The sequence below is a fragment of the Cucurbita moschata genome, unplaced genomic scaffold (genome assembly GCF_002738365.1).
Source record: "Cucurbita moschata cultivar Rifu unplaced genomic scaffold, Cmos_1.0 Cmo_Scf00013, whole genome shotgun sequence".
Taxonomy (NCBI): Eukaryota; Viridiplantae; Streptophyta; class Magnoliopsida; order Cucurbitales; family Cucurbitaceae; genus Cucurbita; species Cucurbita moschata.
In genome coordinates this window covers 1,720,056-1,745,152 of record NW_019268529.1, presented here as the reverse complement: position 1 = coordinate 1,745,152, position 25,097 = coordinate 1,720,056, and the positions used below count along the sequence as shown (strand labels likewise).

Below are 25,097 nucleotides of genomic sequence, written 5' to 3'. Positions count from 1 at the left end.
CATTCTTCTATATCCTCTATCATATAGTTATGTTACCTGCTTTTAATCATATTTAAATATCATATGATATTTCAAAATATATTTAACTAATTTTAATCAATGTATCAAATATAATAAATAGATTTTTTTTTCTTTTATATTTAATACATATACTAATGTGAGCCCTCAAATTAAATATATTTGTTATAATTAATATATTTAATACTAAATTGATTTTTGTTAGCGTTGAACTTTTTAATTAATCATTGTAAACAAATTAATCAATGATCGATTGTTCGTAATTACAATTGAGTCGAAAGTTTATTGTTCTCCTATAATTACTCCTTTCATCCTAAGTACCACTTATTCTCTGATGAATAATTTGTTTATAATATAACTATAAATGAAGTTCATCTCGAGCCGGTGATAGAGGTGATTTTTGTTTATGGTCAAGACTATAAAGACGAAAACGAAAAATAAACAAAAATAAATAAAAATAAAAAGAAATGAAACAAAATAAGAAAATACGGTAAGATTAAAATTAAATTAAGACAAACCACACAAAATTAAATAGAATTATGAGGCGTTACTATTCAAATTTATTTCAAATGGAGAGCATGAGTTTATGATACAACTATAAAACAAAATACAAAAGATCAAATACAAAGACGGGCTGATGCTTCGGAACGACTCCCTCTATAACCACACAGATCTCGAGAGCTCCTCCACCTCGACTGGTAGCCTGCGAATACTTGAAAAAAAAAAGGAAAAAGAAGATGAGTATACAAATATATTCAGTAATCAACCTATTTGTAGGCTCTTATCGCATCCTTAACCTATCATGAGACCACAAACTTTACTCTAGGCTTTAGCTGTATTACTCTTACTGTGCATAGTCTTGGGTAGCTAGCTTAGCCTACACAATGGTAAACAATCTACGATGTTGAGGTGCTACCTCAAAAAACTCTCTCTAATATGTTGGGTCAATATGGTAACTACTAGCCTCGATTGGTCAGAAGCAATATAGCCACACTATATGATTGTCTCTCATGATACTAATGTATTCATCCCGTTGAACATGACCTCTGTGTTGCCTAAATGGGAGGTGTGGGATAATATAGGTTGACCATGAAGTTGCCCGATACACGGGGGCTACACCTTCTAAACCTAAGTGACTTTATGGTCATGTGGGAGGGTTCGCTAGCTAACTTCCATGGATGATGTTTAGATTAGCAGACACCATATTGCTCCATCAAAACTTTATTAGGTAAGCAAAGCAAGCTGCCTAAGTCAAATAACAGAAAGTTGAAAAACATATACTAACCCCTAGGGATAAGATTCAAATCAAAGAACTACCTAGAACTTTGAGGCATCCTAGATGCTCAAATAGCAATAGAAACTAGGTCGACTTTTCTAGAGCCTAGAGAAAATCCCGTGGATACCTATTAAGTTAAGGATGTGATGAGAACTTACAAGTAGGTTGTTACTGACTATTTTAATATCCACCCCTTTTCACTTCTTTTGTCTAATGTTTGTAGGCTATCAATCGAGGTGGAGGAGCATTCAGAGAGCTGTACAATCACATAAAGGGTTGTTCCAGAGCGTCAGTCTATTTTTATATTTTGTTTTGTAATTGTATTCCCAACCCATTTCCGAGTTATCAAGTCATGAACAAGTTATTCAACAAAGCACTTACTCCACGAATCAAAATATCCACAACTCCCTCCACGACCATGAGGAAAAGCTTTCTTCAAAGTCACAAATGATCAGAGTGATGAATAGATAGTGAGTTTGCAACCAAAGCAATGTCGGTCTGAACTTTCTCAACGGTGAATACTATCGACAATAAGCTCCAAACTTATAATTCAGGTGAGAAAATGTTTGGCACCATAATTTTTTGGTCCTTTTTGTAAACTACAAAACAATTTTTGGATCTCAAACAAGGTGTGTGGGAAACGAGGGGACAGCTTAGAGGCATACAAGATTTGTAGGCCAAACCCAAGCACCCATTTCAAACACTTTTCATTCATAGTGGATTTTTATTTTTCCTTAAATATTGATCTTTTTCATTTTTTAAAAGCTAATTACTCGGGTATTTGTGGGTATTTTGCGACATTTTTTAGATCCAATCTAATTGTTCAGAGCCGGTTAATCTAGAAGTTCTTCTTAGATACAAGGAAATGATTCAGTTCCAAAGCCAAAGATCGTAATTCTCGAACAAGCAATTGAAAAGATTATGGAGTATCCTTAAGTTTAGGTATTGTTCCTGCCAATGATCGTAGTACTGAGTACTTCTTGTCAAACTCTAATATGATCTGATCTATAAGTAAGCATTTTTTGTAAAATAGTAACAACACTAAATCCTTCTAGAGCCTAAACCTCCATTTCTCGGGCGGGTCGCCACTAAATTTTTTTTAATCTAAACACTCTTATAAAACCCAACTCAACCGAGCCAAACCATAAATTTGTTAAATTGAGTTAATTCGTGTTATTAACATCATTTATTCAAAGACACGTGACATTGGCGGGATTTGAATCTCGAATTTTTTCGGGTGTAAAAATGTAAACATTTAAAAAATATATATATAAAACTATAGGGGTGAATGATGTAAAGATTATATTTGTTGGATTTATTTTGGGCATTAATGAAATGAGATATTAATTAGGGCATTAAATGAAGGAAGGGGGAAGGCAACACAAGTGGGGGCTACATCACCTTCACATAAGAGAGGGAATTAATAGATAAAAAAGTGTATTAAAACTCATGTGACAAGCCGCGTACCGGAAAGAACCACCAACGAAATCCCACATATCACGTGGGTGAGGTGGCGATGTTCAAATGGGTGGGCCCTCTTGGTCTATTTCCAAACCTGATGTAAACGGGTCAATCAACTTAATTCATTCCGAACCAAAACATACATAAACATATGTTCGATTCTTGAGTCGATAAAAAGATTATATATATATAGATATGAACCTACGGTAATATATACAATGGAGTGGACCAACGACCTACTTTTTGAAGATTACACATAAATCCCAAAATAAAAAAGGTTTCCACGATTACAAGTAAATCAAAGCAAAGACACCGACGTAGTAAACATAAAAATGTTCAAAATCTGCTTACTTAGCGCTCATTGCATTTTCTCATGATCGGGTTCTCAAGTTATGTGCTCATCATGTTCCATGAGTGGGTCAACTTTATAGTATCATAGTTCAGTTCTTTCCTCACCGAGACATCAAGTCTCATACCCTAAACGTGCCTAATCTAAGGGTGTAAGCTCACCCCCAAGAGGTTCACTTACGGTTTCATCTGCGTAAGTCTTATGTTTTTGGTTATTACAATATTACTCTTTAATTCATTGCAAGCTTATGCATAAGTATAAAAGGGAGAGTTGGACTCTAATATAAAAGGAGGGTCCCTGAGATTACGGAGTCCAACAATTCCTCCATTTCATCCAACTTTGGCGATTAGGAGCCAATTGGAGAATTCATGTTTTAACGCTCCAACTCGGCTTCTCGACTGAACTAGCTCAAGTCTGATATGTTCGTACCATTACCTACCATTTTACTCTTCGAGAGCTAATTTTTACTATTTCAGAGGTATTTAAGGTTAGTATGGCTACTATTTCGACAATTTAAATTATTTAGAGCTACGTTTAGATTATTTTATGCAAACCAAGTGATGTAATTTTCTTAATAAAATTCTAAATTATGACGGTGAGATTCCTTATGTAGGATTAGATTTTAAGGTGCAGTTTTAAATTAGTATCAAGAGAGCACAGTGACTTTGGCTTAGGCCAACTAAGTAATTTGATTGTTGGAAAACTGACTTGTATGTTGTATGAATGATATGTACTATGAGGCCTCTGCACATGTCATATTTTGTGATGTTATAATGTTTGATGTGCGATACTTTATGTGACGATTTATGCTATGATATGAATTATACTATGATATGTTTGTGCTATGCTATGAAACTATGTTGTGAACTTAACTAGTTTCCTTCCACGAGAAGTTTGGATGGTTACTCCGCCATGGGTTGTAAATATTTGAAAAGTGGGTTAGTCTTTTGGTTTTCTTGATTAACCTGGTTTTCCAAATAAAAAATAGAGGCTAGATTACATGGACACTAGTCAAAAGTGTTTCTCTCTCTACAATATATACAAGATCCCGGAATTGGTTGAGTCAGTACAATTGGTGCTTGGATTGGTGCTTTGGTCATTGAGTCTTGCTCCAACGCTAAAATCTGTAGAATATTAGCCACATAGGCTAATTGACTATTGCTAGAGGTCAAAGCATCGACTTGCTCCTCACATTATCTCATTGATAGTTGCTAGATGTTGTTCTTTCGATCTCATATGCTTCAATGTATATTTTTGACAAAATACAGAGATTTAGTCTTCAGTTTTAACATGGTCATTATGAGCGACCGTGAGGTCTTTTGACTCATTAATACCCATAACTTGTATGATTTTCATGAACTAAAACTTCGAAAAGGTTCTTAAACTAGTTCATGGTAGTGTGTATCTTGAACATAGTAGTTTGATAATGGTAAAAAAGGTGCAACAAAATAAACCCTTAAGCCCACTTGATATTTCTATATAGTGAGCATCATACCAAACTCTCATAGTATGAGTCTTGGATGAACAAAAATGATTCCCTTTGACACCACAACAACATCATCATCTAACCTAACTTCATTTACATAGCTTCCACAACAACACCATCATCTGTAGAAGAATCTCTAGTCTTTACTTAGAATAAAAAAACGATATAGCAAGTAGCTCCATTGTTTGAGTCAGGAAATACAATCATATAACATCATGCCTTTAGTCTCTACTTTTCGATCCGAGCAAAATTGGTTACACAAGGCCCACACACGTGCACACGGAATAAGCATCGAAACTTATTACTTGTATACAAAGTTCAAAAAGATAATCAATTCTTGAGCTAATCATCATTCCAAACAAAAGTTTATTAGAAGCAAATGAAGTTATAATTCCTTAGAATGACAACATAATCAATTATTAGTGCAAATGCAAAGCCGTGGGAGCATAAAAATGCATTCATGTTAGCTCCTTCAAACAAATAAAATAACGTCCTCCCTCATTCAACTAAGTTTTCATTAACAACACTAAGAAAAGAAGCTCAGCAACAATACTAAATTTTGGACTAGATTTTCAGAATCTTCCTGAACAGCTCCTTGGGTGCTGCAGATTAACAAAGGTTATAAGAACATATAAACATATATTAGAAAACTAAGTTCAATCATTTTGGCTACAACTTACCTGGCAACCCAGTAAACCTCTCGTATTGTTCATATGCCTGTCCAACAAACATCTCCACACCAGTAACGATCTTCGCCCCGGATTCTTCAGCTTCCTTCAACAGTCTCGTCATCACCGGCGTGTAAACAGCATCAAACACCAGTGAGTAATTTTTCAGAGCATGCTGCAAATCAAACAGATTGAACTATAATTGAAGCTAAAATTGTTCATCAATAAAATTTATAAAGTAACAATCATTTGTTGTGTGAGAACAATCTAAGCACCTAACTCAATCACACACGCACATCATTGGTAGCTAAATACCTTAGGAATCGGCGTTTCATCGACTTTTGGTTGCATTCCTACAGACGTTGTGTTCGCGAGAATCATATTCGTCTCTGGATGGAAATTATCCAAATCAGCAAGAGTAACTGCATCGACTCCGATGCTTACCGCAAGTTCTTTTGCTCGTTCTATAAGCACAATACAGGAAAATGTCAAAATTTGAAACATGGGGTTAGATAAGTACACAAAAGGGTATGAAACGAACACTTGTAATTAGTACCATAGACATCATAAACTGCTAAACGAAACGTGATACCTCTAAAACTATGAGCTACCGAGATGATGGTCAAGAAAGACATCAGATTTTCAACAGAAGAAAGAAAATGATGTGAAAGATGTAAGCTAACCATATGTACGATTGGCAATCACAACTTTAGCTCCTTTCTCTTTCGCACCGTACGCAAGCGCCTTGCCTGCTCCACCAGCACCAATCACAACAAATAGCTTGCCAGACAAGGGTGAGCCAGATTGAGGGCTACTACTGTGGGGATCTGCTAAGTTAAGAATGGATCAAAGATATGAACTATAAATGAAACTGGAAAAGATGGCGAAGCAGATCACACACACCTCGTAGTTTATCTTCAATAGCAGAAATAGCACCGACATAATCCGTGTTATAACCTTCGAATTTTCCATCGTCTCTTCTTACAATGCAATTAACAGCACCAATTGACTAATGTGTCGAACAAAACGTACACTATAAGAAAATAGGCAACCAGCCAAACTTAGATTTCAACAGCAACAACTCAGTTACCTTAGCCACTGGATCAACCCAATCACAGAACTTTGCTGCAGCCTCTTTATGTGGAATTGTACAGCTGCATTTCAAATATATTTACTAGAATCATTGTTGTCCACTCTATTTTATAGAACAAGAAAAACCATTAGCATGCTCTTTATAAAGCAATGAACCTGAATCCAGCGAAGTCGAAAGACGAGTAAGTCTGGAGAAAGTTTACTATGTCATCCACCAAAAAATGTACATAAACACCATTGAAACCTATCGACTTGAATGTCTCGTTGAATAACATGGGTGATTTGCTGTGGGCCACTGGCTTTCCAATGATTCCAAAAATTTTTGTATCAGGACCTATCTGTCTGAAATTGTATAAATTTAAAAGGTCTTCAATTGTGGGTTGTCCAGGAGCAGAAACAATTCCGGCCTTGAGGGTAGCAAAGGTAAGATACCCACCATATTTAGCACAGAGTATCCGTGAAATCAAGCCTCTTTCTCCCATTACAAGCCCTATTACTGGAACCTGAATTCAAACAGGCTATAGTGAATATTGCCTTAATAACATATAAGAAACTTACCCTGTGAATCAAAGCATGTGATGCTTACTTGTGAATGCACAATTATGTGAATAATGCGTGACACGTCGGTGATATCCAAGGCAGTCGTTGCAATCTTCACAATATCAGCTCCACTTTCTTGAATTCTTGCAACAAGCTTACTAAGATCATCTAAAGATGGAGTTTCTTGATAATTGTGAGAGGAAACGATAACTTTCAACTTTTCTGGCTTCTTTCCACGAATGGAGTCGTTGAACTTACGAGCGACCTACAATATGAGAGTGGATAACAAAACAAATATCAAAGGAGTGCCATTGCTGCATTAGACCAAACAAATATCAAAGATTTGAAAAAGTTCATTCCAGCAAGGAACATTTGATTCTTTTTTATTTTTTATTTTTCTTTTTCTTCCTGCTTTGAACTGTACAAGCATTTGATGTTACTAAGATCAAGATATTGCATGAACTATTTTCAACCTAGTTGCTCAATACAACAATTAATAGTTGAGAAGACGCCTTGAACAACCATTCACCCATTGAATATTTGTCAACTTGGGATCACACTGCTCAAGACTAGACATGGCGCACCCCTGCTTGGCATAACCAATTCGAGGTAACCCTACAAAAGCTCAGCATACGATAGCATGTCTCTGCCTCAAGCTCAGCAAGGAACATTTGATTCTTTTTTATCCAGCAACGAGCTAAGAGCAAAAGGTCTCCAAGCACCTACTTGGGTCTAGACAAAGGATGTAGGTTGCTCGATCTGCTTAAACTACCTTTTCTTTTTTCTTTTTCTTTTTTTGTATAAGAAACTTGCATATTAACAGCCGCTTAAACTTCTATCAGTTAGAACACAACCACAAGTTAGCCAAAGAACTATGAAACCCGTTGCGGTTGAATACAAAAATGCTATTTTAGCAGTAGGAAAGTAACCTGGAGTTCCACATCCACGTAATCAGCCCCCAGCTCCATGGCTAATCGAAGTACCTCAAGCCGTTGATTTTCATCACCANCACCCATGATCTCCCTAAACAACCGGAGAAAATTTTAAGAATATAATTAATTTTCCTCTTTGGTAGACAATATCACTAAAATGAAAAAAAAAAAAGATGTACCATTAGCCATTCATTTTGGAACGCTATAATCTAATGTCAGTAATCTATTTTCCCAATATTTATTAATATTTTCATAATTGCAGTTCCAAAAGGTTTTCCATACTGCCTAAACAATTATACGATAGATTGGTGAATTTATAAAATATACCTCTTCTGGTGGATCATAGTATATGCCATTGTACGGTATTTCACCTGGAGCCTGTACAGAAAACTTGATCCAAGCAGGAATTGAGTCTTTGATGCCAGAAGGAGAATCCATTCGAATCTACAAGTATCGACAATTCAGATACATGATGGAAAATCAGAAAGAAGGAAAAAAAAAAAAAAAAAAAAAAAAACAAACAATTCATGAAACTACAAACCTTGTGCTAAAAAACATTTAAATTTTACAAACTAGAATTACACTTGGAAACTATTTGAGTCTTGCAAACCTTCGTGTCTTAGTGCATTCATTTCATAAATTAAAAGAGAGAGTACCAAGGAGTATACATTGCTGAAAAGAACATACACAAGGGACATGAGAAATTCCCAGAGTTACAAAATGACTCCCAACTGGCTGAAATGTGAACAAGATCTTAATGACAAAATGATTGAGAGACAGAACACCAGTGGTGACAAACAGTAGAGTGAACTCTCATAGCTGGTTGAAGCCGCATGCTTTCTCTTTGAAGACCCTCTGGTTTCTCTCATTCCACATCTTCCACAAAGATGCCACAATGGTACGACTACTGGAAGGGAGTTTCAAAAATCAACTAGAAAAGAGTCTCATCAACTCTATTAAACAAACGCCAACTCAAGCCAAATAACGTCAAATTCTTGGGCCAAATTGTGCTAGCCGACAAACAAGAGAAGAAAAGATGTTGGTTTTCTCCATTCATTCTGCACAACACACCAATTGGGGGATAAGAAGCAATTTGGCCATCTCATTTGGAGCAAACCCCTTTATTAAGTTTCCCTAGGACGAGAACCCGTAAGGAAATCTTCACTTTTTTTGGCAGCTTAGCTTTCCAGATGGCTTTAGTCATCACAATATCAACAGTGCACTATCATCACTCAAAAGTGGGTTAAAGGCCTAAGAAACAGCCATCATTTTGGAGAGGCCATGACTTAGAGGCTCCTTCATGAAACGGCCTAGTTTGCTCTAACACATTTTTGTAATGTCACGGATCCAAGAGCTTCCTCATCAGTCATATTTTTTCCAACAGGCATAAAAGCCAATCTCTTGAAGACTCAGACCAACACAGATAAACCAAACTTTCTTTTGTAGTTATTATATTATAGATCCTTGGGAAAGAGAATTTGAGAGCTCTATCATCAATCCATGGGTCCTCCCAAAACCAGTCAACAATTAGAATGAAAAGGAAAAGTGATAATGGGTCACCTTGGCGAAGGCCCATAGACATTGTAATCTTTCCCCCGAGGCCTCCCATGATGATAGAGTAATTGGTGGACAAATACAACCACAAATTTGCATTTTCCAGCATGGCCCAAAACTTTTGACGTGAAGATCTCATCTAGAAAATCCCTATATTGTCTCAATGGCTTGCATGACAACTTTTTCAGTAACAAACGCCTTGCATTTGGTTGAAAAGATGAAATTTCCAAAAGCAGAAGTGATAAAACTAACAAAAGATCTAGCCTTCGAATCATAAAATGGTGTTGCAAATGGCTACGATCCCAGAGAACAATCAGTTACAGGAGAAGAAGGCACAAAAAACTGATGAAGATGGACTAATCCACCTAGAAGAACGAAGCAAAACAGAATTCCTATTTATTTTTCTGTGCCTTAAAAACTTTTAATAGCTTAACTAAAATGAAAAGTACAATAGATTATTGATCTACCAAATAGCCAAGAAAGAACAATGATGGAATAGTCAATTAACTCTTTATTCTCTTTCTTTCTTTCTTTTTTCATCACATGCATTAGTTAGGGACAGAGAGAGACAGTCGCATCTGCTAGACTTGATCCATAGTATTAATGCCATCCAAAGTTAGAGCCACAAGAAGACATTGCAGTTCAATAACTTTATAAGAACAGAGTACTGATTACATAGGTCCCCGCTGAAACTCTAGATAATGGATTTTACTGGAATGAGACCAGAATCTTCCAAAGTCCCCAAGATTTTATACCTTAAACCAGTTGGTATTTTCCCATAAAATTTTTTTCTGAAACAGGTGATCCCAATCTTTCATTTCCCAATCATTAAAATCTCTCCCAGGATTCAAAGCCTAGTCATTACCTCGAAAGTTTCAATTTTGAATTATGGATAAGTCCTTTACTACCATCCATATTGTCCAAAGAGGAAACAGATTTTATCAGTGGAACTTCATATTTCACAGATGCCTCCGAGATTTTGATTCGAAAAGCACCACCAAGTGAAAGTTTAGAGAAATCGAGAACTAAATTTCTGAGTTCAACAATTAAAAGCCTAGAGCTACATGAACTATTATACTAGAAAGGACCAATAAACCAATCAGAATAGCCACTCCAGAATTATTTTCACAATAAGTTTATGCCAAAGAGAATGACCTTGTTTAATGAACCTTCAAACCCATTTGGCTAACGAAACACATTCTTATTTCAACTTAAAAAGTGCTGGAAACTCTTCAGTATTAGTGTATGGCTTCGCTTCAAGTTAGACACTTCAATCCTAAGTTGCTTAGCATTTATCCTTCAGTACTTCATTCATATATACAAGGAGAAGGCTTTCCTGTATCAGATGCTAAACACAATAGTATCAGCAATAAAAAATGGCATACAAATGAATTCGACGAACACTAATTCCAAATTCACCATCAATTTTAAGATATTAATTAGTACTTTTCCAGTTCGCTTTCATTAACTAGGTCTTCAGAAACAGAATTGATTGTATCAATAAAATCTCATTTACTTATGGCGAAGTTAGATTAGAAAGTAAAGTTTAATCAAAGAGAGATTCCAGTGAAGAAAAACCTGTAAGTAAATAAAGTAGGTAATGGACATTCTTTTATAATAGTCTTGAGATCTTCTCGAGGATTGAAAATCTTCAAACTATCTAATCGTATCTCAACAAGATCAGCACCACTAATGTTTGCCCTGTGTGTATCAGCAATCATCAAATGAGGTGAATCAGCCATTATGGGGACACATACTAGTGATGAGTTTCTCCTTATTTTTTCGCTTCCCAAGTCCGAGAGGGCAGTGGATGAATCGAGCTGGAAAAGGAAGAAGCATAATCAAACAGCAAAATAACAAGAAGCATAATCAAACAGCAAAATAACAACACATACTTGTGATGAATTTCTGTTCGTTTCCTTTCCGTCCATGACCGATAGAGCAGTCGATAAATCAAGCTGGAAAAAGGGACCAAAGATTCAAAGAAGATCCTTACAAATGCAGATAAGTAGGTATAAGCATAATCAAACTGCCTTGAAACAATCCCATTGAAGAAAATACAGAAAAAATGCGATCTAAGAAATGGGGTATGCTCAAAATCAAAGAAATTGGGGAAAATTAAGATGGAGCTAATAAATTAGAGAGCATACAGTGCGACAAAAGAGAAGTAAAAAATCAGAACAAACCAGAAGAAGGCTGCTAGAGTATTTGTGCCGCTCTGGGAAGCGCAGTGCGGGAGAAAGGAAGGTAGATGAAGAGTAACAGGCGCGGGTATGTTGAAGAAGGTGGGTGGGTCAAATTTGCCAGATGGCGAACTATGATTGGTCGTATTTGGAATCTTTGTACTCCTTGTGTTGCTGCTGTTTCTTTTCCAAAAGCGCCTCTCCTTTTTTGAAAAGTCTATGTTAACTTTAGTGTTTTACAATTATGCCCTTCCTCTTATACAGGTAAGTCAATAATATAAGAATGAATTTTTTTAATATAAAATAAAATGGTAAAAAAATTAGAAAAAATAATCAAAATCAACCCTCTCCAGGTCCCCTTTTGTGATGGGAGGTCAAACATGTTGGATGAAGAAAGTTCCGCTCGGCCAATTTAGGGAATGTTCATGGGTTTATAATCAAATAATACTCTCTCTATTAGTATGAGCCCTCTAGGGAAGCCCAAAGCAAAGCCGTGAGAGCTTATGCTCAAAATCGACAATATCATACCACTGTGGAGAGTTGTGTTCATCTAACAAGGTATCAAAGTCATGCCCTAAACTTAGTCGTGTCAATAGATTGGTAAATCCTCAAATGTCGAACAAAGAACTCCAAAAGAAAAGAAGTCAACCCTCCTCGAAGGCATAGTGAAAAATGACCAAGACTCCAAAGGAGTTGGAGTCAATCCTCAATTAAGGGGAGGTGTTGGATAATGAAAGTCCCACATCAGCTAATTGTTTGAGCGTTTAGAGTATGATTCCAACCAAGATTCATTCACGAAAGTTTCATGAGGCCATAGAAGAAGCATTCGGGATGGTTGGATAGTTCTAATCCGTCAAGAATCAAAGAAGAATGAGAGGTAAGATTTTAGAGTTTTAGCCTTGATTTTCATCAGGTTCACGAGAGTTATGTACAATTAAAACTCTACAAATTTGGTAAAGGAATCAATTGCAATGAGTTTTGTAAGAATCGACAGAAGTGTGAGGAGAGAGAGACACGTGTCAAATGTTGAATGGAAAAATGCAACAGGCAACCTCGTTACCACGTGTTGGGGTGATGATCTCAACACCTAGTAAATCTAGAAATCCTCACTCCCATGAAGGATCAAACGTGTGCCACTCCGGCTCTGGTTGACCAACTAAAAGGCACCACATGTCGCATAGCTATTAGAGAGAAATAATATAATGTAATGAATATACATGTATACATAACATCACATAACTATACAAAGAAGCATCCCATAATATAAGCATTACACATATAATATGGTATCAGAAGTCATAGGACATATACCATACACGAACTAATTAGCTACCCCAACACTAAGGTTACTTATTTAGTGGGCCTCAGTCGAAGTTACTAATTACTTGTTACTTCTAAACTATGCTTCCAATGTTCAATTCTCACCGGTATAAATTCACACGGGAGTTACTAATTACTTGGTAGTTGTTTTTAAACTATGCTTCTAATGTTCAATTCCCACCTATATAAATTCACATGACATAAACAAAACATATTAATATTTTAACTTAATTAAATAGGATGATTATTTCTAATATAAATCCTAAAACTAAGTAAACTTGAGTAAATAGGAATCGAAATGCCTTCAAAATTACTTCAAAAGGGTTGAAAACCGAAGAAGCTATATATTATTTGTATACTGAGCCGTTTAAAATGAGAAGGCGAGTCGTCAAGCCATCAAGCCAAACCGACAGAGTGCCACGCCGGTAACATGTTGAGCCGAGTCGAGATGAGGCGTTGCATGGCAGCCCGTGTGGTGTTGGATTGGGTATACTATTTTTCCTTCTCTAATCTTCCGGCGTAAACTGTTGAAATAAAGTGATATGAGGGTTTTAAGGAGAGGTTATGGTTGGTTAATGCCGAAATTTTTGGCTGTTCTTATATAGACCTTGGAGACACAATCCAAATTCTTCATAAAAAGAAAATCACATTACACACACCAAACAAGGGTTGCTTGCAAAGACATGGTCTCGGGCGCATCAACCCTCCTTCCGCAACTCGCCCTTTTCATTCTCCTCGTCACAGTTCCAAGTAACGAATATTAAGAATATTTAGGTTTGAATTACGGTTTACCATAGTTACAATATTTGCATACTGTAACTAACATTTCTTTCTTTAAAACTTCGTTATGCATGGTGTTATAGGGTCTCTAGGTGCACGGAGTTTGCTTGAAAAGACGGGGCACGGCGAGGAAGATCAGCTTGTCATAAGCCATGGAGGAGCATTGGAAAACGCCGATGGCTTCCTGGCGATGGATTATACTCCACCCAAGCCAAACCGTCCAGTCCATAATTAGCAAAACTAGTAAGTGAAAATTTAAATATTTTGGTTTATTACATGGGTGGAGGGAGGATTGTAATATGCTTTTTAAATGATACGATATTTTCTATCATTATTAGCTTTAATATTTATTTCTCTTTCTCTTCATATTTGAAGATATAATTTGGAAATAGGAAATGAAAGTAAACGATTTGGATATATGTTGTTTTATATATATACAAAATTAGGTTAAAATATAGAAAATGCCCTTAAATTGCTACTTTTGTTTTAATATCTAAACTTTTAAAAAAATAGTTGGGATCAGATATTATAAAAAATAAAAATAAATAAATAAAAAAATCGTGGTTGTAGGCGATACTGAAAACTCTGGCAAACACTGGAGTTTTCGTTCGCACACGACCCATGAAGCGTGCCCGACGTCGGGATCACCACGAAAACCAAACCTAATCTTCAGTTATCTCCAAAACACCTATCAGAAAGAAAAATAGTGAGAAAAATAGAGAGAAATGCAAACTGAACCGTAAACATGCAAAGTTGATGGAATTTATTGGAATATTTTCGTATGTCATCAAATAGAAGCAAGGTAAGGATAATATGGTAGCTGATATGTTACCTTAAAAGATATGATCTTTTTATTTCTAAATTCTTGGATTTGAGCATACTACGCTACATAATTATATAGAGATGACCAAGATTTCATGACTATTTATGCATCTTGTCTTGCAAAAAAAAAAAAAAAGTTGTGGAAAAGATTTGCTTTTAAGAGAAGCTGTGCCTTGATGGGACATCTTAGGATTAATGAAGTTTACAAGATGTTGCATAAACACTTCTTTTGGTCAAAGATGAAGCACGATGTTCATAAGTTTTGCAGCAAATGTTTTAAACGCAAAGAAGCTAAATCTAGATCCCAACCAAACGGATTGTATACTTCTTTGAATGTACCTAATAAACCTTGGACTAATATATCTATAAACTTTGTTCTTGGTTACTACACACTAATAGATTTGGTAAAAATTGTATTTTTGTTGTGGTAGATAGATTTATTAAGCTAAATGTAGATCACAACCAAACGGATTATATACTCCTTTGAATGACTCATTTTAGTGCTATAAACTTTGTTCTTGGGTTACTGCACACTCGTAAATTTGGTAAAAATTGTATTTTTGTTGTGGTAGATAGATTTATTAAAATGACTCATTCTATTGCATGCAACAAAATGGATCCTGCAAAACTATAGGGACCTCATGCATTTTGTGTGTACATATACATCGGCCCAAGCTCACCGCTAGTAGATATTGTCTTCTTTGGGCTTTCCCTGTTGGGCTTTCCCTTTCGGGCTTCCCCTCGAGGCTTTAAAATGCATCTGCTAGGGGAAGGTTTTCACACTCTTATAAATGGTGTTTTGTTCTCCTCCCCAATCAATGTGGAACATCACATCATCCCGATTGACATTGCAATTCGAGAACATGACACATGCATAATATTGAAATAAAGTGTTACGGTGATAGATGCGTGAATGAGTGAGGCGGTTGAAGGTTTTAAGAGAACGTTATGGTTGGTTATTGGTGCCATTTTTTGAAAACTTTCCTTTTTTTAACTTTAACGTTACATATAGAAACCAAAAACCTGCAACACACAACACAATTATAAAAATTATTATTAGTTTTTTCTTTTTTATATACATGGAGACAATCCAAGCTCTATATAAGCCAAATTCTTCATAAAAGGAAAGTCAACTTACACAGAGCAAACAAGGGTTGCCCTTTATATATATATATACACATGGAGACACAATCCAAGCTCTATATAACCCAAATTCTTCATAAAAATAAAATCAAATTACACCGAGCAAAGACGGATTGCTTGCAAAAACATGGTTCCGAAGGCATCAACACTTTCATGCGTTCGCCTCCTTCGACTACTGCCCCTCCTCTTTCTTTTCATTCTCCTCGTCACAACTCCAGGTAACTCCTGTCAAGGATATTTAGTTTTGAATTACGGTTTATCATAGGTATCATATTTTTTAATACTTTATTGTGCATGGTGTTTTAGGGTCTTTCGGTGCACCGAGTTTGCTTGAAAAGACGAGGCATAGCCAGGAGGATCAGCTGGCCACCATAAGCCATGGAGGAGCCTTGGAAAACGCCTATGACTTGGGGGCGATGGATTATACTCCAGCTGGGCCAAGCCCTCCAGTCCATAATAACCCAAACTAATAAGTGAAAATTTAAATATTGTAATTTGGATACACAGAAATTATGTATGTGTGTGTATATATATGTATGTGGAAGGAGGGTTGTAGTATGGTTTTTAAATGATATGATATTTTCTACCATTATACAGCTTTAATATTTGTGGTGTATAATACTTTGATATTCTTATACCTAACACCACTTAGATAAGTCACTATTACGTTGAGTAATTTTACCTAACACCACGAAGAGAAAGTCACCATGCACTAGCCTAACTAGTTGTAGCCCACATTTAATGTTCAAAGTTTAATGTTACGTTAAGGATCGAAAAAGGAAACCCCAACGTGTACAACAACACATAAGTTCACAAATGAACTACAAATTTGAGTGTTAATAATTAACCTTGATGCAATGAAAAGCAACGTACCTGCAAATGGGTGTGGTAATTGGGTCTTCGAGAATAAATTTCATTCTCGTAATTTGATGTCAAACTTAGGCATAAGTATATGCGTTTTAAACAAATTTAAGCTAAGAACCCGTCGTATAAAGTAAGACAACAACAAATTCCTACCTCAATTTACTTGTTTAGGATACCAAATCTGTTCCAATAAGTTACCACTGCATGCATGACATGTCTAATATGCACGAAAAAGTTCATTTAAAACATTTTGTAAACGATTTAAACATTCACAAAATCCATTTCAAATAAAAGTAACTATCAAGGAAATAGCGAAATCAAAATAACAACTCAAAGTAATGAAAAGGGCTACAATATAAATATAAAAGCCTAGCTTCGATCCCATGACCTCTGTTGCTACACCATCATGTGTACAAGAGCTGTCTTATCTTTACTTAAAAAAATAAGAGTAGCAAATGAGTTGAGTATGTAATAAATACTTAGTAAGTACACAGCAATCATTGTGAGACGTATCCTTGAACAAAAATATTTAATGACCTTGAACTCTTCTTTCCAGTCCAGGCTAAAATTAGATGTGTAGTACTTCTTTATACACGAGCCACAGCACATGGATTGACCAGGTGGGCATATACATATTCCCTAGGCCTGCCCTTTAGCTTGCGTAAGCAAATGCTGCCGAAGCCACCAAGGGAAAGGGCTAGAATAATATCATGGCTCATGTACATATTGTAATGTATGCACTTGTACTCATCATAACACGAAAGTATCCCGATGCACATGACATACAAAAATGCATGAGGTCGTCATAGGTTTAAATCATGACATAAATGTATGATGCAGATCATCATTCATTCTTTTATAAATTTTTATGAATATATACGTGGCATTTCAGTATCTCATAATCCTAACCGTACTCAGATTAACATAGAGTGCATGACTTATTGTATAGAAGCATTATGTATCATATGACATGGAAGTCACAACAAGATCCATAACATAGCATAAACATCTCATAGCATAACTTATGATATAACGTAACATAACATACTTCATAGCATCACATAACTTAATACACATATATTAAACAATCATATGGTATGACACGTGCATGAGCCACAAGACATGCGCCGTATAAATGCGGGACCTCATGCATAGTATATATCATGAGCATGGATTACTTCTCTGGTATATTGCATACAAACAAGTATACTATGATATGATACACACTCCTTTCTTTCTATGGTTTCCATTAGTATTTGTATGTCCTAGCTCATAGTCAGACTAGAGGGTACGTATACGAGATCATCTAGTAGGTTATGTGCATATGCGTGAACCATATGTAGAGAAATACTATACATCTAATCCAACCCGAAAAAAAAAAAGTAAGTAGGTCATACCTTAAACCACGTTGCATCTGATTATATTTTGCCGACTTCACTTGGTTTTTCGCACTTAGATCATAGTCCTTAAAGGAATCTCATAACATTAACGAATTCACATTGGCCATTGGCCATGTCTTTCCTTCAACTCAAACCGACATTTACTCCTATTTCTGTCGGTTGTCTTCTTCTTCTATTCATTAATGCTTTTGTTTCATCTTCATTTCATTAATTATAGTATTAATAAATTGTTTAAATGAATTTGAAGCAGTGAAAAACTTTGACCCCTCAAAATTTACCTATAAAAACTCACTTTTTACATGTTACCCCACCTTTCTTTTTCTAGAATCCCCTGGTTTGCATAATTGAAGGCATTTACTATGTTGTTGTAATGTCTTTGTCCCCTTTGCCCTACCTTGCCTTTTCCTAGGCCTTACCTACCATACATCCCATTTTTTTTAAATTCGGCCCTTACTTCTTTAGTTATATTCAAGTCGGTCCGATAGTAAATATTGTTTTGTTTGGACTTTTTCTTTCGAGTTTCTTTTCAAAATGCGTCTGTTAAAGAAAAGTTTTCACATGCTTGTAAAGAATACTTTATTCTCCTCTCCAACTGACGTGAAATCTCGAAAGAGTTTAAAGAAGAATGTATAGTGTTGGTTTATATATAGATTCGTGTTGTGCCCTAAGAAAATCCTAAAAGGTTGAAGTTGTTCCCTAGTTGTCTCTACCTGTCGATTCTTACAACACAATAAAACCTCCAATTCTGAAGATGATTGGTCATACTGTCTTTTTTCTTTTATTAGTTTTCTCGAAAGCCACATAGGAACAAGGGAACATCATTCCAATTTCCATTTCACTTTTTTAAATAATAATAATAATAATAAAAAAAAACATGACAACTTATAGAACAGTACAACCAAGTTGGAAGTATGATTCTTCCGGGCTATTTCTTCTGAATATTACCTCAAAATTTTTAAAATGAGTATGTTAGGAAAATGTTTTCACACACTTATAAAATGAGTCATTGTTGGTACTCGTTTCTTTCTCCAATCGATGTGGGACACTCACCAAATTCACTCCTTTCGAGGCCGAGCATCCTTACATACACATTGTCCAGTGTCTGTCTCTACTACCATTTGTAATAGTCCAAGTCAACCGTTAGCAAATATTGTCTTCTTTAGGATTTTTTTTCGAGCTTTGTCTCTTGATTTTTAAAACGTTAGAAAGAGGTTTTGACATTTTTATGTAAGTTGTTTCGTTCTCTTCTCTAACGGAATGAGTTCTCATAGTTTTGAAATCTAAAAATATATTAAATGTATTTTAAAAACCAAGATAAATAAATAGACTTATGAGTAGATACGAAAATATCAATATTTTGTGTGAGGGAGAGAGAGTTGTACTGATTGGTTACTAATTGCCAAGAAAACATAGACATCTGAAAATGTATGATTGGAGGTACTGGCCATTTAAACCCAACATGATTATTACAATTATTATTATTATTATATATATATTTTTTTATACATGGAGACAAAATCCAAGTTCTATATAAGGCAAATTTTTTAGGGAAAAAAAAGTAAATTAATCCGAGCAAAAACCCTCCCGAAGTAGCAAAAAAGAAGGGTTCATAATTTCATACGGCAAAAACATGGTTTCGAAGGCATCGAAACTTTCATGCTATCGCCTCTTTCGGCTGCTGTCCCTCCTCTTTCTTTTCATTCTCCTCATCACAACAACAGGTAACTAACATCAAGGGTATTTAACTTTGAATTACAATTTATCATATGTATCATATTTGTCGGCTCCAACTAACATTTTCTTGCTTTAAAAATTCGCTATGCATGGTGTTTTAGGCTCTTTGGGTGGACGGACTTTGCTTGAAAAGACGGGGCATAGCGAGGAGGATCCGCTCGACATAGTCCGTGGGGGAGGATTGGAAAACGCCAATGACTTGGTGACGATGGATTATACTCCAGCCACCAAAAACCGTCCAATCCATAATTAGCAAAACTAATAAGTGAAAATTTAAATATTTGGTGTATATATATATATATACCTTCACTGTATTTTGGTTTATTACATGTGTGGAGGGAGGGTTGTAATATGCTTTTTAAATGATATCATATTTTCTACCATTATATAGCTTTAATATTTCTCTTTCTCTTCATATTTGAAGACATACTTTGGACAAAGTACACTATTGATGTTATATATATATATATATATATATATATATATATATATATATATATATATATATATGATGTTGAATGTCACGTTTCTGGACAGCGTCAACCAGATCAACCCTGGAGTCTTGCAATCCTTGAGCTTTCATTGCTCCGTGGTCATGGTATCCGGCTTCACCCCAATAAAAGTTCACGAAGATCTTTCCGGCATAGATAATTTTCAATATGCATATTCCAAAAATTAAAATAGGATCCATCAAACTTCTCAATTCCAATCTTTGAGCTTTCCATCTTCACAGATCGCAATGAATCTTGCATAGCTCTAATACTAGTTGTTAAGATCGCACAACAACACACATACTCGATCTAGATGAACACAAAAAATAGGAGAGAGAAAAATGCAAGGAAGAATATTAACTAGAGGTTTATATTTATGACTTCAACGGTGTATAGGAAGAGAAATACAAAGAATCCACGAAATACATTTTTCAAAGCACTGACTAAGGATATATATCTGGTTCAGTTTACTCTATATTTCTTTACTACATGTAGTCATCTTTTAGGAAGACCTCAAAGTATCAAGCGATTCTCTTACATCCCATAGACCCTATCGAGGTTTGGAAGCTATTGCTAGCATGCGAGTATGAACTACCTTATATTTCGAAAAAGAATGTATGTTTAGAATATTGGACTGAGCTAAAATGATAAACCTGATATATGTGTTATCTGCAAATATTTGAAATTCGAAATGCTCCTAGAAAGAGATTTTAAAATTATATGGTATATAAGAAAGATTTCGCTGCACCAACAACTTTGATATGAGTTTAAGAACGATACTCTAGGTGATACTCAGATTTAAGTAACTAATTACTGACAACTCTCAGTTATATTAGTTTTTTAGTTAATTTTACACTCATACAAACTATTTTCTAATTTATTGCTCCATTTATTTTAATTAGTAAACATGAAATAGTCCATTGTGGCTCAACATGAAAAGAAAGTCAATTTGCATAAATTGAGTCTAATAACACATTTATAAATTGAGTTATTTGGTAGAATTTCATAACATTTATGCTGAACCATAATGTTGTAGCAAATCTGAAAACAACCGTACTGACAAATCTGGAAACAAATTGTTGACCCTAACGCTGAAGCAATATCAAAAACAAATTTTTTAAAGATGACATGAAAATTATAATCTAAATCATCAAACCATGTGGGTCATTGACTACTCAATTAGGAACATCCTAAGTGGACGTTTAGTCCTTCTCAACCCTAAATGGAAAGTAATGAAGAATATATAAGAAAAAATTTACCTAAAAAGAAAAGAGAGCTGCCAAAAGGGAAAAAACGGAATAGAGAGCAAAGGGAAGGAAGAGAGACGCTAAATGCGAACTCTCTATTCTTATTCTACCAATTTTACATGATTGGTATGTGTGTTCCTCTAACTTTAGAGGGGAGGAGAAAGCTTTATGTAGTTTAAATATGTTGACGGTGTAATTTTAGTTTATTAGAGAGTTGTTATTAAAACTATACATGTTTGTTTAGTTGACCATTTTACATCCACAAGTGTTCTCTTATTTGGAAGAAGACAAGGAGCAATCAAATTCTCTCTAATACTCTTGTTCCATTTCAAGAATTTAATTTAGTTAGTGTGATAGATTATAGTGAGTTGGATCCAAGAAAAAGTTATAGTAAGCTGAATTTTCTATTATTGAATTTATTTCTGCAGAATTTTCTACAGCTGAATGCCGCATAATTGAGTGTATGAACCAACCTATGAATTTAAATTTATTTTGGATCTCGAGATAGAGAGCCTTTAGGTGAAAGTTGCAAGAGTAATAAAGAATGACAGAGTAAAGAGCAAATAAACCTTGGAGCCCAACTAAATCCGGAGTTTGAAAATTCAGCAGGGATGACTAATCAATAGAGGATCACTGCTAATGCTATTTATTTAGTAGATGACAAAGAAAGAGTAATCAAAGCATATGCACACCTAACTGTAGAAGAGCTAAATTCGTACATTATTAGACCCGAAATGCAAACAACTACTTTTGAGTTAAAGCCTATGAGATTCAAAATGCTGCAAAGCATTGGCCAATATCATGGACTACCATAAGAAGACCTTCACCTACATCTAAAGCCATTTTTAGGCATTAGTGAGTCATTTCGATTCAAATAAGTAGATAGAGACATGATTAGATTGAGCTTATTCCCCAATTCTTCGAAGGATAATGCTAAATCATGGTTGAATACTTTAGCACAGAAACAATTAATTCTTGGTATAGTCTAGTAGAGAAATTCTTGTGAAGTATTTTCCACCAATTAGAAACATAAGGTTTAGAAATGAGATTGTTGCTTTTCACTGAAGATGAAACACTAAGCGAAACTTAGAAAGTGTCCTTATCATGGATTACCTCACCTCATTGTATCCAAATGAAGATTTTCTAGAATTGATTGAATGTTGCTAACAAGTTGTGGATGCTTTCGCCAATGGAGTTATTTTGTCGAACACATTCAATGAAGCTTATGAGATGCTACAAAGAATAACATTGGGCTGATGTTGTTAAGACCACACAACAACACATACTCGATCTAGAACAAAAAAAAATAAGAGGGAAAAAATGTAAGAAGCATATTGGCTAAAGGCTTATATCGATGACTTTCAAAAGGTAGAAAGTACGTTGTGAAAGCACTGTCTAAAGATATATATATAGTTCAGTTCACTATATATAGTTTTATATATAATTTTATATATAGTTTTAAGTAACCATACACTATATATAATTATATATAATTATGTACTTGTATATCTAGTATAGTCACTTACTACCGGTAACTATTGAATAAACTATAAATAAGGAGCAAAATCCATCATCCAACAATTCTATTACTTGTTGATTGATTTAGTCAACCAAGAATTTCAATCTCAAAAGACCATCAATATCTTCACTCTACGTGACCAATTAGTGATTTGCACGACCTCAATTTTCCAACATCAACACATTTTGTCAACATGTCTACTGGATTCTCTACACCCTCCATCTTCTCTAAACATATATCATCTTCTTCCACTAGCCTACGAGTGAAATGATATCATCTTCTGATGTGTTGTCTTTGAATGATAGACCAAGTTTCTCACCAACTGTATGACACCCTATCTATATAAAGAATGTTCTCATGCTGCTTCTTTCATAATTCTTCTAGAAAGTCTGTCATTCATATCATCTCCTTTCCAGCTTCAGTTATTACCACATACTCAGTATTAGTAGATGAAAGAGCAAAAAAATTTTGAATCCTGGACGTCCAACTCACTGCTATTAGATTTATAGTGTAGATATAACCAGATGTGCTCTTTATACCTAATTTAAGGTTTATATAGTTATCCAAGCGATTCCTACAAGTATTTCTTAAGAAAAGTCAAAGATGGCTACTTACCTCTTGTCCGATGTTCGGAGTCTGTTTCTTGAACTTTCGGTACCCGATTTCCTCCAAATTTTTTTTGGTAGCTTCTTTAGTGTATCTAGTTTCTAGAACCATTGAGAATTTTGTGAGAACTAGCCATAGAGGGGTCCAATTTGATGAAAACCAAGGAGGGATAGAAATTTGGGTCGACATGGGCGATTCAGCTAAACCGGCCCTATCAACATCTTCCATTGACATGGGCCGTTCGTGGACTACAACATAAATTATGGTGGTCCAAAGTTGAGAGGAAACTTAGTTTCTCACTAGAGCAAACTCAGAGGGTGTAGTTATTGAGCAGGACGATACATGCATTATTAGGCCATGCTTCCTTCATCAGAAGTCTTCCTTATACTTCACTTAAGCTAGAGGAATGGACTTGAGAAGACGACTTAACGTGGTTGAGGCTAATTTTGAATTTTCTTCCTCGGTCGACACCTAAACCCATAACGCGATTCTTTGTTCCATTGGAGAGCTTGAAATAAAGATAGATAACACCAAAATTAAATACAAATGACTATAAGACCATGTTGTTCAAATTTATTTCAAAGGGAAAAACGAGATTGAGATACAATTACCATATGAATTACAAATGACTCTAAACATAAAAGCAAATTGATGCTCCAAAACGATCCACTCTGTGACTGCACAACTCTTGCATGTTCCCCACCTCAATCGGCAGTCTACGTACACTTGAAAAAGAAAGGAGAAAGGGATGATTATAAAAATACTCAATAGGCAACCTACTCGTAGGCTCTCATTGCATCCTTAACCTAGTCCATACCACAAGTTTTACCCTAGGTTCTAGGAAGTTGGGATCTAGCTTTATTGCTATCAGAGCATCTGAAGAGGACTCAGAGTTCCAAGCAGTTCTCTAGCTGCTCATAAACTTCACTCTTGGTTCGAAAGTGGCTCACCCATTTCTTGTGCCACAGATCTACCAGACGGAGAATCTTAAATGTGGGTGAACTAACTATACTGTTTTGTTGACTTAGGGTAGCTTGCTTTGCCCATGTCATGAAATAGTCTTAAGTTGAGGCGCTACTTTATAAAGTTGCTGGTGAGACAATATAGCGGGCGGGTTAGACATTGAGCCCATGACTTATGGATTTGCCATGATAGGTATGTTAGTTTTGGAATGCAGCTTATGAACTTTGGATAGTTCATAATAGATATTATATTTGAGATTCCATTAGACAAAAATGGGAAGCTTCAAGAACAATGCAACTCAACAACTTGTTGATGGCTGCCAAATACTTGCTATCCAATCCATCTCTTTCAGTGGTTCATTGGTTCATGTAAAACAAACATAGTGAAAGCATAATCACATGATGTTGTGCCCTTTTGTTGGACAAACGTAGCTTCCTTGTGCCCTTTTTTCTCGTACCTAATTTTGTTTTTGTCGAACAAATGGACACCATAACCCAATTTCCAAATGGACCACTCAAACCAGGCCACATCCCTATACTTTTATCATTTGCTAGGCCACTCCTTCAATTTTGAAACAACTTTAAGTGACCCTTCATGTTCTTGTTGGAAAAACATCACACATCTTTAATTTTTTTTTTTTTTTTTTTTT

The 25,097-nt window shown here is 35.4% G+C and overlaps 1 protein-coding gene across 1 annotated transcript; it reads right to left on the bottom strand.

Annotated features, from left to right (window-relative positions):
- Positions 1-4,933: 4,933 nt before the first annotated feature.
- On the bottom strand, positions 4,934-11,307 carry LOC111451591 (bifunctional 3-dehydroquinate dehydratase/shikimate dehydrogenase, chloroplastic-like). The gene is made up of 15 exons (XM_023092063.1): positions 11,272-11,307; positions 11,053-11,196; positions 10,242-10,453; positions 8,479-8,494; positions 8,364-8,369; positions 8,184-8,266; positions 7,820-7,913; positions 6,937-7,155; positions 6,507-6,853; positions 6,349-6,412; positions 6,162-6,267; positions 5,942-6,085; positions 5,574-5,722; positions 5,271-5,433; positions 4,934-5,192 (listed from the first exon to the last, which is right to left on the bottom strand). Exons 1-15 carry the CDS (start codon positions 11,305-11,307, stop codon positions 5,155-5,157), a joined length of 1,821 nt encoding a protein of 606 aa, XP_022947831.1. The 3' UTR covers positions 4,934-5,154.
- Between the last annotated feature and the right edge of the window lie 13,790 nt (positions 11,308-25,097).